The following is a 13,223-nucleotide window of genomic DNA, read 5'->3' as shown; positions in this document are numbered from 1 at the left end:
TGGGGTCACAGTTGTGAGGCCTATGTTGTGCCTCGGAGACCTCTATTTCATGTTCCTCAAGAGATTCTTTTGCTCTGCCCTCCCCTTCAGTATCTATCTCCAGATCAGAAACTATCTGACTGTTGGTGATTCATGTGTCCAGATGGTCCCTGGAGTCTGGAGAGAAAAAGCCCCTGGTAGAGGGAACGAAGGAACCCTCCAAAAAGCTGGGAAGGACTATTTTGGGGTCTATGAAAAGAAAGGAACTTATTTTCTGCTTCTAGTCTCTATCAGAGATAGGTCAGGGCACCACCAACCAAATTATCTCCCTATATTGGGGAGGAAGCAAGCTTTCATTAGTTGTGTGATATCTGCTTGCCAATGTCTAAGCCATAGCAGTAGGCGAGGAGTAACCTGAGATGCCCTGGCTTGAGCAGATAATTTAATAGAGTTTTGAGGCATCCTTGTATGCCCTGATATTGGAAGTTGAGATAATCTCCCTCAGATGGCGGAGCAACCTGAGAGACGATCTAGTAAAAAAAAGGGGGGATGAGGCCAACTCCGCTCTTATGGCCCTCACATCAGATCCACATGCCCTACATGGGGACAACTCGACCCTGTATATCCTTTGACTTGAGAGCCTCTTTTGCTTCCATTGGAATTTCAGAGGAGGATGATAATTGCCATTATTGTTTTATCTACTATCGTGATGAGAAATTTAGCAGAATGAGAAAACCAAATTAAAAATTTGCTATCATACCCTGTAAGAGGGATATACGCCACTGAAGAGACCCCTTGTTTCTGGATGAGGTCCAAGAACCTCTGTGGGACAGTTATGATTTCCTCTTACATTATTGGTTGGGAGAAAATTAAATCATCTGACCCCCCCATTATAGTAACGATTGTTGGGCCGAGGGGAAATGGACTATCAAGGCAGGAAGTAGTTTTTTTTTTTTTTGAAGCAACAGAGACTTGAAAAAAGTCTGAGGGAGAAACAGACCTGAAGGTCGGTGGTCTGGCTTAATGCCTTCAATGTTTGACATGCCCCCCCTTTTTAAAGGATCCGCCTCTGACAGATTTTGGTCACTGTTGTGAGTAGACCCTTCCTCAACCTGTTCCATCTGGTCTCTAGTTCTCCCTCATCCTGTGCATCATGTGAATGTGTAACTGGATTATATAATACTCCCCTGAAGGAAGTACCTGCTGGTAATGAAGGTCTATTCTGCATAGTAACTAAATCAAGTGAGAATCGAGGTCAGATTGTGGAGGCTGCCTAGCCATCAACTTCTACTGTGCCCCGGCTGCAATGCCTCTTCAAGTTGCCATGTCCCTCCAGGCTTTCAATTTGTCAGGGATATCCTCTGGGAGGAGGAATTCTGGTGTGGTCCCACAACTGTCTGTCAGGCAAGTAGTGCTGCTGAAGGCCTGGGTTGAACCGGTCTCTCTGAGGCTCTCCTGGATGGCGTTGAGAGATCCAGGGATGGAGGCAAGGTGAAATATGGAACACTTTACAAATTGCGTGTCATCCTTGCACAGGGGCCATGCTAATCTTCTCTGTATCATTCTAATTTTAGTATATGTGCTGCTGAAGCGAGCACTCTGGAACTGGGACCAGCCTGGCTGGGGAAGAGGACTGAGACTTCTGTTCAACCTTCCTCATGCATTTTTTTTAATAAATTTAAGATATGCTCATCTAACACGTTTTGGTGTCTCTTGGCATCCTTTGTTGCCTTAGAGGTCTCTCTAGGATGTTTTTACCTACTTTGAGTTGGTTTATTGTCCTCTGGGGGTATTTTGGGTTGCCCTTGAAGATTCTGATCTAAAGCCCACAAGGTGAGATATCTATATTTATGTATTCTGTATGTGTATGAGATATTAATGGACTGTTGACTGGTTCAGAGGACTGATATAAACAGAGGCAGGGAATCCTCTTGATATTTGCTCTCCCCCCCTCCCCGTTTTTTGGTAAATTCAATTTGTTATTATGTTATTATTCATAATAATATTGATATCATTAATATTGTTATTATTGATATTTTTGTTATATCTGGGCACAGCTACTAACATAAATTGTTGTGCTGTTACCAAACTCATAATTAGATGACTGAATATGGAATCAAATTGTGAGGCCAAATAGAGAACACCTTTCAGGACCTGTACTGCAATTGGGTGATCCTGCAGTCACTGGCGCTCAACAGCTTCCTGCCCAGATGAACACAGGCCTTGATGCTCGCTGTTACTGTGCTGCTAGAATTCTGTGAGGGCTGCCAACTGAAAAAGGAAGCCCAATAGTCAACCTCAGAAAGAGGTCCGTAATCGGCATAAATGTCCCCTGGACCCTCACGGAGATCCTTGTGAGGGGAAGTGGCTTCTCAACAGATAATGCCATGGAATTCTTATAAACAAAATGATGTTGGCGTTGTTTTAGTCATCAAGATGTAGCATCAACCATCACCTTTTAATGTGAGCCGATGCGAATCTAACTAGAATTTGAGAATTTGAGCAGGAGTCCTCTGGCTCCACCCAATCAATAGCCCTTGCTTCTTCTATATACCTTGCGGGAATATATCTGAAACTACAGGATCTCCTGTGGAGAGATACCTGAGGATGCTCTGTCCTGCTTAGTGACCAGAGTTATAGGGAATTCCAGTCAGAAGGAGCGCTCTGTTGTTCAGAGCAGTATGCTGCACCTCCGCAGAGATACATTGGCATATTGCTAATTCCATCCACAGTCACATCTTTGTGGGGATCTTTTCCGGTAAGTCATTATCTTGACAGAATCTGGCCACTGTTAGAGCAATGTGGTCACAGAGTCACTTAGAGTCATTTGTACTGATCTAGATGGGCTACCTGATCTTGTGCAGCTGTGCTGCATCTGGATTACACAGACAGATTCGGGGTAGTTGCAGAGGGGGATTGGAGCCGAAGTAGGCCTGGAGGAGATGAGGTTTGAGAATTTTCTTCATCCTCCCACATGAACTTCTTCATGTGTTTTTCTAGTATTTTATGGCGCTTGTTAGCATCTTTTTCTGCTGCTTAGGAGATACATTCGGAATGCTTCAATTTGTTTTGAGAATTTGACATTGCTCTTGAGCTACTACCGCTTGCCATTGTGACCGCTTATTAAATTTTACTGTTAATGAGATTGAAATGTTGGGTGGTTGGCACGCCCAGGGGCCTGAACCAGCAATGGCCAGGGAACCCTAAAACAATGCCCCCCAGTTTTGTATAATCTTATGTAAGAATACTGAATTCTTATTCTTGTTCCTATTATTATTATCTTTATTATTTTGTTATTAATATTATTATTTCCAAATTAGGAACACCTCATAGACCTAGAAAGGAGGAATTGTTGAAATAAAATGTAGGCCTGCGACAGCTTCCTGCACAGGCAGACACGGGCCTTGGTGCTCGCTGTGGTGCTGCTGTTTAATTCTGTGAGGGCATAAGCCAACAGTTTCCTCCTTAATGAATTAGGGTCCAAAAGAGAATAATTATACCTGAATATCTATCTATCTATCTATCTATCTATCTATCTATCTATCTATCTATCTATCTATCTATCTATCTATCTATCTATCTATCTATCTATCTATCTATCTATCTATCTATCTATCTATCTATCTATCTATCTATCTATCTATCTATCTATCTATCTATCTATCTATCTAACTACATATACACACATATGTATTAGGGTGATTTCTCTTGGGTTCCAGGAAGGAGACCCCTGCTTGAGGAAAGAAAAGCCTCTTACAGTTCCAGAAATAAAATGCAGATCACTACCGCATGGTTAGTGAGTCTACAATGTTATCTCTTTAGGCGCGTAATGAGTGAAATCGGCTCAGCAGCACTTCCACGCCTTGTGAGGAGTCGATACTGCAGAGTTTCCCCTTGAATAAAAAGGCGCGGTGGGGCAGATGGGCGCTGATGCCCCCACCCCAGATGGTGTTCCCAGGGGAGAGAAAAAAGCCTTGGACCCTTTTAAAATGGAGCCTCTCCCGTCGGGTGCGGGCGGCAGTGATCGTAGCTGCGGCAGAGATTGTAGCGGCTCAGCTTGAAAAGATCGTAATGTGAGTTGTTAGCCATGCAGCTGAGGTGTTATCACCTTCTATAGTCCTGGGGGCGAGAGATCATTATCTGAAGCTACGGTGAGCTCCCGTAGAGTTATATATCGTAGGGAGCTGCTTGACTCATTGAAACTAAAAGCCTTAAAGGAGTTGGTTAGAGTTTAAAAGCAAACCTTTTTGTTGACTCCTTTTGAAGCCTTTGCTATTCCGGCCAAGGGAAAGGAAATTAAGCTGCCTATATCCACGAAGGCTGAGCAAAAACTGGGGATGCTAGGGAGGAGTCCCGTGGAGGAGGAGGAGCATCCTCTCAATTAAAGCCCAGCCTATCAAATGAGCAACAGAAGCATCATCCTAAACAATGGATGCTCTGAACAGCTCATCTGGAGAACATCATGCTTTCAGCTCTGTCCTAAGTTTGGATGATCATTGAACACACAGTTATAAGTTGAGAACAATTGTACCTATAATTTTACCTAGCTGACACTGCATCAAATACAACTTTGACAGCTCTTCAAAATATTTGATTTGATCAGTATACTGTATACTGAGAATCACAGGGCAGAAGGCTAGGGATTCCAATTCCTTTTTCCAGAAGGACCTAGGACTGTGATGGCAAACCTATGGCACGCATGCCGGAAGTGGCACGTGAGAGGTCTCCCGAAAGAGCCCCACTGTACATGCATGTGCATCTCCTGCCCACCAGTTTATTGTCAGGTATCTGGCACGCATGCGTGGGGGAGGCAGGAGACATGAGGCGTTCACGGGGATCACACAGACATGTGCAGAGACACATGGCACATGGGGGGATCGTGCGCGCATGCGCAGAGGGCCCTCCGTGCGCATTGCCTTCTGGGTGCTGGCACAGGAACCCAGAAAAGTTAACTACTACTGACCTAGGATGTTTAGACACCGTTCATTTTGGGCTAGCAGATCAGTAGTTTCTGCTGTCAACATGTATCTTCCAGGAGGTATTCAATTCATCTCCTAATTTCAATGTGAAAGAAACATAAGCTTGGATGCTTTTTTTTGGTAATGTTTCTTTTTTTATCTTATTTAGCCTGCCTTTATTACTTCATAAATAACTCAAGATGGTAAACATACATAATCCTTTCTCTTTCCTCTTTTCTTGACAACAATGACTTTGTGGAGTGGGTTGGACAGAGAGAGTATAACTGGCCCAAGGTCACCCAGCCAAATTTCATGCATAAGGACTGGAACTCATAGTGTCCTGGTTTCTAGCCTGGTGTCTTAAAATTACATTGCCTGAAAACAACTGGTGATGTAATTAGTAAAGAGAAATGCAAAACAAATAGATTTCAGATAGTCCACATTTGCTACAAATGAAAAGTTGTCTATCAGAATCTCCAACAACATATTGGAGCGGTTTCAAATTATTTTTAAAGATCAGAAGAAGAATCTAAAGAAAATGTGTACCTCTGTAAGAAAGAATGAAGGTTTACATTAAACCATTTTTAACATGTACAGAGAAATAAAAACAGCGCAGCAAACAATAATAATATCCCAATACAAATTCCTAGTTACATATTTTATTACTGCAGAAGTAATACAGAAAACAGAAAAACTGTAAATCATGGTTGTTCACTCTTTTGGTTGTCTAGGCTGCATTGAGTTGTCTTGGGCTACATATAAAATATACAGGTGAAACTCGAAAAATTAGAATATCGTGCAAAAGTTCATTTATTTCAGTAATGCAACTTAAAAGGTGAAACTAATATATGAGATAGACTCATTACATGCAAAGCAAGATAGTTCAAGCCGTGATTTCCCATAATTGTGATGATTATGGCTTACAGCTCATGAAAACCCCAAATCCACAATCTCAGAAAATTAGAATATTACACACAATCAATAAAACAAGGATTGTACATAGAACAATATCAGACCTCTGAAAAGTATAAGCATGCATATGTACTCAGTACTTTGTTTGGACCCCTTTTGCAGCAATTACTCCCTCAATGCGGTGTGGCATGGAAGCTATCAGCTTGTGGTACTGCTGAGGTGTTATGGAAGACCAGGATGCTTCAATAGTGGCCTTCAGCTCTTCTGCATTGTTTGGTCTCATGTCTCATCTTTCCCTTGGCAATGCCCCATAGATTCTCTATGGGGTTCAGGTCAGGTGAATTTGCTGACCAATCAAGCACAGTAATCCCACAGTCATTGAACCAGGGTTTGGTCCTTTTGGCAGTGTGGGCAGGTGCCAAGTCCTGCTGGAAAATGAAGTCAGCATCCCCATAAAGCTCGTCTGCGGAAGGAAGCATGCAGTGCTCCAAAATCTCCTGGTAGATGGCTGCATTGACCCTGGATTTCATGGAGCACAGTGGACCAACACCAGCAGATGACATGGCTCCCCAAATCAACACAGGCTGTGGAAACTTCACACTGGATTTCAAGCATCTTGCAGTGTGTGCCTCTCCATTCTTCCTCCAGACTCTGGGTCTTTGGTTTCCAAATGAGATGCAAAACTTGCTCTCATCAGAAAAGAGGACTTTGGACCACTGAGCAACGGACCAGGTCTGTTTTTCTTTATCCCAGGTAAGACGCTTCTGACGTTGTTTGTTGTTCAGGACCGGCTTGACAAGAGGAATATGACATTTGAAGCCCATGTCCAGGATCCATCTGTATGTGGTAGCTCTTGATGCACAGACTCCAGCCTCAGTTCACTCCTTGTGAAAGTCCCCAACACTTTTGAATGACCTTTTTTTGACAATCCTCTTCAGGTTGCGGTCATCCCTGATGCTTGTGCACCTTTTTCTTCCACACTTTTCCCTTCCACATAACTTTCTATTAATGTGCTTTGATACAGCACTTTGGGAACATCCAACTTCGTTTGCAATTACCTTTTGAGGCTTTCCCTCCTTATGGAGGGTGTCAGTGATGGTTTTCTGCACCACTGTCAGGTCAGCAGTCTTTCCCATGATTGTGATTCCTACTGAACCAGACTGAGAGACCATTTAAAGGCTCAGGAACCCTTTGCAGGTGTTATGGCTTAATTAGCTGATTAGAGTGGGACACTTTGAGCCTAGAATATTGAACCTTTTCACAATATTCTAATTTTCTGAGATTGTGGATTTGGGGTTTTCATGAGCTGTAAGCCATAATCATCACAATTATGACACATCATGGCTTGAACTATCTTGCTTTGCATGTAATGAGTCTATCTCATATATTAGGTTCACCTTTTAAGTTGCATTATTGAAATAAATGACTTTTGCACAATATTCTAATTTTTCGAGTTTCATCTGTATACTATAGTTAATGTATATAAATCACACAATAATTTTAAAAGCTTAGGACCTTGTGGGGCTGCACTGCTAGCTGTCCAGGGCTGCATGTTTTGGAAGAAGAGGAAGCAATTGGGTAAATTAATTCTGTATGTAACCAAGAGTCACATTTCATTTATGGGGATTTATACTGTTTCAGCCTGCAATCTAATGTGGCTACATTTAAAATTTTCAGTTTTCATGTTTCTATATATTGTACTAAGAGCAGGAAATAGGAGTTTTAAGAAAAAGGGACAGGCTATACTAAAGGATAAATCTAAATTTCCCCATAAAGAAAAAATGGAGGTGTGGTGGAGTTTATTTTACAGAACTACTGATCAGTAAAATTAAGTCAGAACGCAGTCATATATATTAAACATTATGACATTTTTCCCAACCTGGTGCCCTGTTCCAGTTGTACTATATTTCATTATTCATAGATTGAATGATTATCTCATTTAGCAATGATAGATAAGATCCAGTTTGAAGGCTGTATTCACATGACACACTGCTAAAATGTGATCTTTAATCTTTACGGTGTGAATCCAAGGAGTATTATAAATTTATGATTCAAGCAGTGGTGGGATTCAATTTTTTTTACTACCGGTTCTGTGGGCATGGCTTGGTGGGCGTGGCAGGGGAAGGATCCTGTAAAATCTCCAGTCAGAGGTGTCATTTGTTGGTTCTCCGAACTACTCAAAATTTCCGCTACCGGTTCTCCAGAACTGGTCAGAACCTGCTGAATATCACCTCTGGTTCAATGGGTTATGCAATCCCATGGAATTGAGTTATTTCATAAGTTAGCATATTGTATGAATATAGGTGTAATCTATTTGACATGCTGCAGCTTTACATCAAATATTTTATTTAAAAAACATATTTAGTATTTAATGCAAAACAATCATTTAAGACAAGATTAACCCTGAAATTACTGGACTACAGTAATTTGTTTTTCAGGCACATTTCTGCAGTGCATCTTTCCTGTTATACAAGTTCTCTGCTTATAGCCTGGACAGCAATATTTTAATGAGAGAAGATATAACGTTAGAAGTTTGGGTTTTATATTATATTAAAAGAAACTGGATTTGCAAGAAAATGTGGCTCTGAATGCTACTTTGCTGATCCTAGACAGTCATCATATTCTCTTCTATGAGTTCAAAAACTGTCAAGGATACAAAATGAAAAATCCATTTTTCCTATTCCCTCTGCCCCACCATAGCTTGCCCTTAATTATTGCAAAGACTCTATAAAACTATCTGTATGTAGCTTATGTTTTAAAAACATCTTCTACCTCTTGTTTTTCAAGTTCCCTACGTTTTCTTTCAGCATTCACCTGAGGAAATGATGCAGAAAAGATAAGAATTTTATTTTCCTCAAATGAAAGTTTTTCTTTCAGCTCAGCACTTTCTAATAACTTACAGAAATATGAAGGATAGGACAAGATAGTGGAATTATTTCTCTAAAAAGCACCCGGAAAAGGAATTACTCCCAGCAGAATGGTTATACTAAAGTCAGATTTATTGGCTATGTGTTTTATATTACTCAGTTAATACTATCTTCTCTAAAATATATTATTCCAGAAATTCAACTTTCCTAACAATTTTCTTTCTCTTGAAGTTTGTAAGATGACATGACTTGCTTTATATGAACTATCTGAATTTCTTTAATCCAGCACTCAACTTGTTTGTGGAATTTTATGACATATATAATCTTCAAAGAAAAGATTGAAGTATTTGATTTATTACATTCCTATCATCAATATAAATGAACCCAAATATTTGTATTTTCTTCCCTTTTTTCAGATTAAGAAAAAGAACCAATACAGACATTGCTATCAGAGCAATTCCATATAAGTTTATTCCAAAGCCTTTGTATTTAACAACTCAAAAATAATTCTACTCATGTGGTAACTTAAAACTTACTGCAATTGTTATTTATCTGATAACATTCTTTATAAGTTAATTTTTCACCACATAGTTTTCATTACAATTGCTATATTTTAATTTTATTTATAAATATTTATTTTATATTAGAAGTTTTAAGACTAAGTTAACCCACTTGTGGTATCTTTTGTCTGATTATGTATGTTATGTGAATTGACCATTTGTAAACAATAATATCCCAACCAATTGTGGGTTATTTAACAATCCATTAAAAAACCTATGAGTTAAAGTTATTTTGATGGACCTGGATTAATAATGGTATACGAATGTTGAGATCTTTCTGCAATGATCAGATACATTTTTAAAGCTTTCTAAATTAAAGCACTGAATAAATTGGTAATCCACAACTTACAGTTATCACAACTGAGCCCAAAATTTTTCTTGCTAAGCAAGACAGTTAAGTGAGTTTTGTCCCATTTTATGACCTCTTTTGCCATAGTTGTTAAATGAATCATTGCAGTTGTTAAATTAGTAACACAGTTATTAAGTGAATCTGGTTCCCCATTGATTTTGCTTGCCAGGTCACAAAATGTTATCACATAACTCTGGGATAATACTGCAATCCTCATAAATACGAATCAGCTGCTAAGTGTCTGAATTTTGATCACGTGACCAGGGGGTGCTGTAATAAATAAATGTGAAAAATGGTCACAATTCACTTTTTTCAGTGCTGTTGTCATTTTGAACAGTCACTAAATGAAGACTACCTGTAATATATCTTATTCATCAATGTCTGGCAATCTTTCTAATACAGAGCATAATATAGTTGATGTTGCAGGGTCTCACTATAAATTTTATACAGTAGAATGCTTTGTAAGTTCAACATTAAAATAGTAATATTACTGAATCAATTTAATGGGGATTGTCAATACTGTTTACCTCTGACAGTAACACTGACATGTTTGAAAGTATTAAGAATAAAAACAACAACATGCTGTTAAATGCCAACATAAATATCCCACGTGGTTACATTTTTTTTAAAAAGGAGAATTTTCTTTGATCATTACAGAAATGCTGGCTATAAACTGAAACCCACAACATAAATTCAGCCTAACTAGAATGCCTGCAGTGTTCTTCCATATTTAATTTTAAGAGTCTGTCGATGCAAAAATAATCACTTGCAGAGGTTCAGACTTTTTTCACCCTACTTGTTTGCATGGGGATCTCCAGGGTTTCCATATTTTTTAAAATCTTAGTTAACCTAATAAAGATATTCTAATATGGAAGTTTATAATATAATACCTAAAAGAAGGAAGACATAAGGAATACAGTAACTATTACAAATATTATAAACCAGTACTAAGAGGAATTATTTTTGTTATTCATTGCATTGTACAAAAACCTGAACAGAAGGGACAGTCCCTCATCTGAAAAGTCTGTGCCCTAATTCCAGACATGGAAATGCATCATAAATACAATTACTTTATTAGAGCTACATATGTTCTCTAACCAGTCTAACATGTAATTTTAGAATTTAAGAATTCATTAATTCATCTGAAAAAGATTGGGGGGGGCAATATTAAGCAGATATTAACTACAGTAAATTACCCTATTATTCTCCATACAATAGAGCATAAAAATCATATATTGAATTCAGTTTACTCCCCAATTTGAAGTCTTATTAGTTTTTGCTCTGTTTTGTTCAATAGTTGTCCATTTTAAAATTAGGATCTTTATGATATGCAGCACGTATCACATTTCTTATGTAATGTTTGAGTGACAAAAAAAGGACATAATATGTTTATTGGCAGAATGATTTTATGTTGAGTTGGCATTGGTTTAGGATGTTGACATGACTTCTAAAAGTATGTTTATAATGACTACTATAGACAGATGCTAACCCAACCACGACTAAGTAAATATGGTATTTTATTACTCACATACATGAAAAGAAAATTATACATAATTTGCTGAACCTGTCTGGCATTATCGCCCATAAGTACACTCTTGGTAGAGGAATTTAACAAGTCATATTTTATTTCCTGTATTCATTCTTAGCCTACTTTCCATATTCTAATTTCAATATACAATACCGATTAGAATATGATATTGTAGATATTAGAACATGAATATATTTCTCACATGAAAGACTGCACATATAAGGGGAACTATAAGATCAGGATGCAGTGTGGTGCATTCATAGAATGTGTATTCAAATTATCAGCAACTTGATTTGTCTGGATGTAATACACAACACACACACACACACACACACACACACACACACACAGAGAGAGAGAGAGAGAGAGAGAGAGAGACAGTAGTCATTAAAACCTCTGCTAACAGCATGCTGGGACTCTGACAGCTGCTCTCTTTGTTTTGCTTTGCAGTGCCCTCCCCCACCATCATGCTGACCTATATGAGCAGCTTTCTTTTCCAGGCTTTCAAGTAGGAGCAGGGAAAATTCTAGCTTGAGCAAGAAGCAAAAGCAATGCTGGTAAACAGGCAGATACAGGCTTATCTGACTGAAATCAACTGTCCTCATCCATATTGTGGTCCAGAAAATAACATTGCAATTGCACGATTTTTTTTTTAGATCCTTTATTCCAAAATGAAATCTGTACAAATCATTTCCTCAGGCCATCCTGCAGACTCAAAAGTGTTTGCTTATGTATCAGCCATAATGCAGCATGGGGAGGGGGCGGGGGGAATGTCAAAATGGTGACATCTTCATATATATATAAAATGCTATATATACCGGTGTATAGAAAAAAGGCGCGTTATCAAAGCGAAGAGGAAGGGATGAAGAAGAAAAGCTAAGCGGAATAGTTTTAGTACAAACTGTATAACCAGAAGCAATTTTGTACTGTAGGAAAAGAGGGAAGGGAGGGAAATTTCACAAACGGAGGCAATTCATATTCCTTAAAAAAATAAAAAAAAACCAGCAACAAGAGTTTAAAGAAATGCTGATGGACGGCGGGCTGAAGGGGGGGTGAGATTTTCCCGTAGACACCACTGACTAACCGGACCCAGCAGCAAGATCAAGAGACGCGAGCAAATGGGGCAAAGTGGGCGAGATGCGGGGAAAACGGGTCCTCGCCAAAAAGCAAACCCCTTCAAAGCCGAGCAGGGAAGTGGCCGGCCTCGGAGCTTCTGAGTCTAAGATCGCGCCACCGTCTTACCTGCTCCGGGCGAGCTTCGAGTGGCGCCGCTTCCATTCAAAGTGACGGTCCCATCTCTCCAGATGCGGATGTCGCCAGGTCTCTCCACTCGGCAGGTCAGGCTCTCTCCGCGGCGAACCCCGGAGCGGAGGGAACGGCAGCACTGGTAGCAAACGGCCCACGCCTGCTCCTCGTTGATGGGCTGGTTGTAGAGCTTGAGGATCTCTTCCAGCGAGAGGGCTTCCCGCAGCATCGCAGCCGCCTGGCCTCCGCCGTAGCCTTCGTCCTCTGTGCGGCTGGAGGTGCCGGGCGAAGGCTCCTCGTCCCCCGCCGCCCCGGCGTAAGCCATTCCCTTTGCTGGAGAAGAAACCCCGGCCGCGAGCTGCTCTATCAGTCGCCCCTCGCCTTCGCCTCGCCCTGCCTCGCCTCAGCTGCTGCCCGCTGCCTTCATCTTCTCCCCAAACTCCTCCTTCCCCGTCAAAGCAGCCACCGCAGCCGAGCGCGTGAGCGGTGCAGGACAGCCAATCCCGCGGGGAGGGGATCCAGCCGGGAAGAATTGCGGACCGCCGGCCGAGTCACCCGCTTCGAGGGCGGAGACTGTGGAAGGCGGGATTCACTTCATAGCAACCCAATGGCGTCCGCTGCCACCGACCGTTCTTTCTGGTTCGGCTGCCTCCTGTCTGTGGGAAAGCGGCGCGGCAAGACGGGGTAAAAAAAGGCCCTGTATTATCCTGCGCGCGGGAGGATGGTACGGTACAGGCCGTCTTCGACTTAACAACCGTTCGTTTAGCGATCCTTCAAAGTTACAAGGGCACTAAAAATGTGACTTATGACCGTTTTTCACCCTTA

General features: G+C 40.7%; 1 protein-coding gene and 1 non-coding gene across 4 annotated transcripts in view; both read right to left on the bottom strand.

The window, feature by feature from the left end:
• Positions 1-12,966, bottom strand: part of SPIRE1 (spire type actin nucleation factor 1) — a 54,666-nt gene extending 41,700 nt beyond the window's left edge. For all 3 annotated transcript variants that reach the window (XM_026699418.2, XM_087931044.1, XM_026699419.2), the window contains exon 1: positions 12,396-12,966. In XM_026699418.2, coding sequence (XP_026555203.1) covers positions 12,396-12,723 — 328 coding nt within the window. In that variant the 5' untranslated portion in view covers positions 12,724-12,966. The remainder of the gene's footprint in view (positions 1-12,395) is intronic.
• LOC113435652 (U6 spliceosomal RNA) lies at positions 1,472-1,577 on the bottom strand. The gene has a single exon (XR_003373956.1). It is a non-coding gene; the product is annotated as a U6 spliceosomal RNA (small nuclear RNA).
• Positions 12,967-13,223: the final 257 nt, after the last annotated feature.

The sequence above is a fragment of the Pseudonaja textilis genome, chromosome 3, assembly GCF_049901715.1.
Source record: "Pseudonaja textilis isolate UNSWEBS1 chromosome 3, rPseTex1.2, whole genome shotgun sequence".
Classification (NCBI taxonomy): domain Eukaryota; kingdom Metazoa; phylum Chordata; class Lepidosauria; order Squamata; family Elapidae; genus Pseudonaja; species Pseudonaja textilis.
This window is presented reverse-complemented; position numbering and strand designations above follow the sequence as displayed.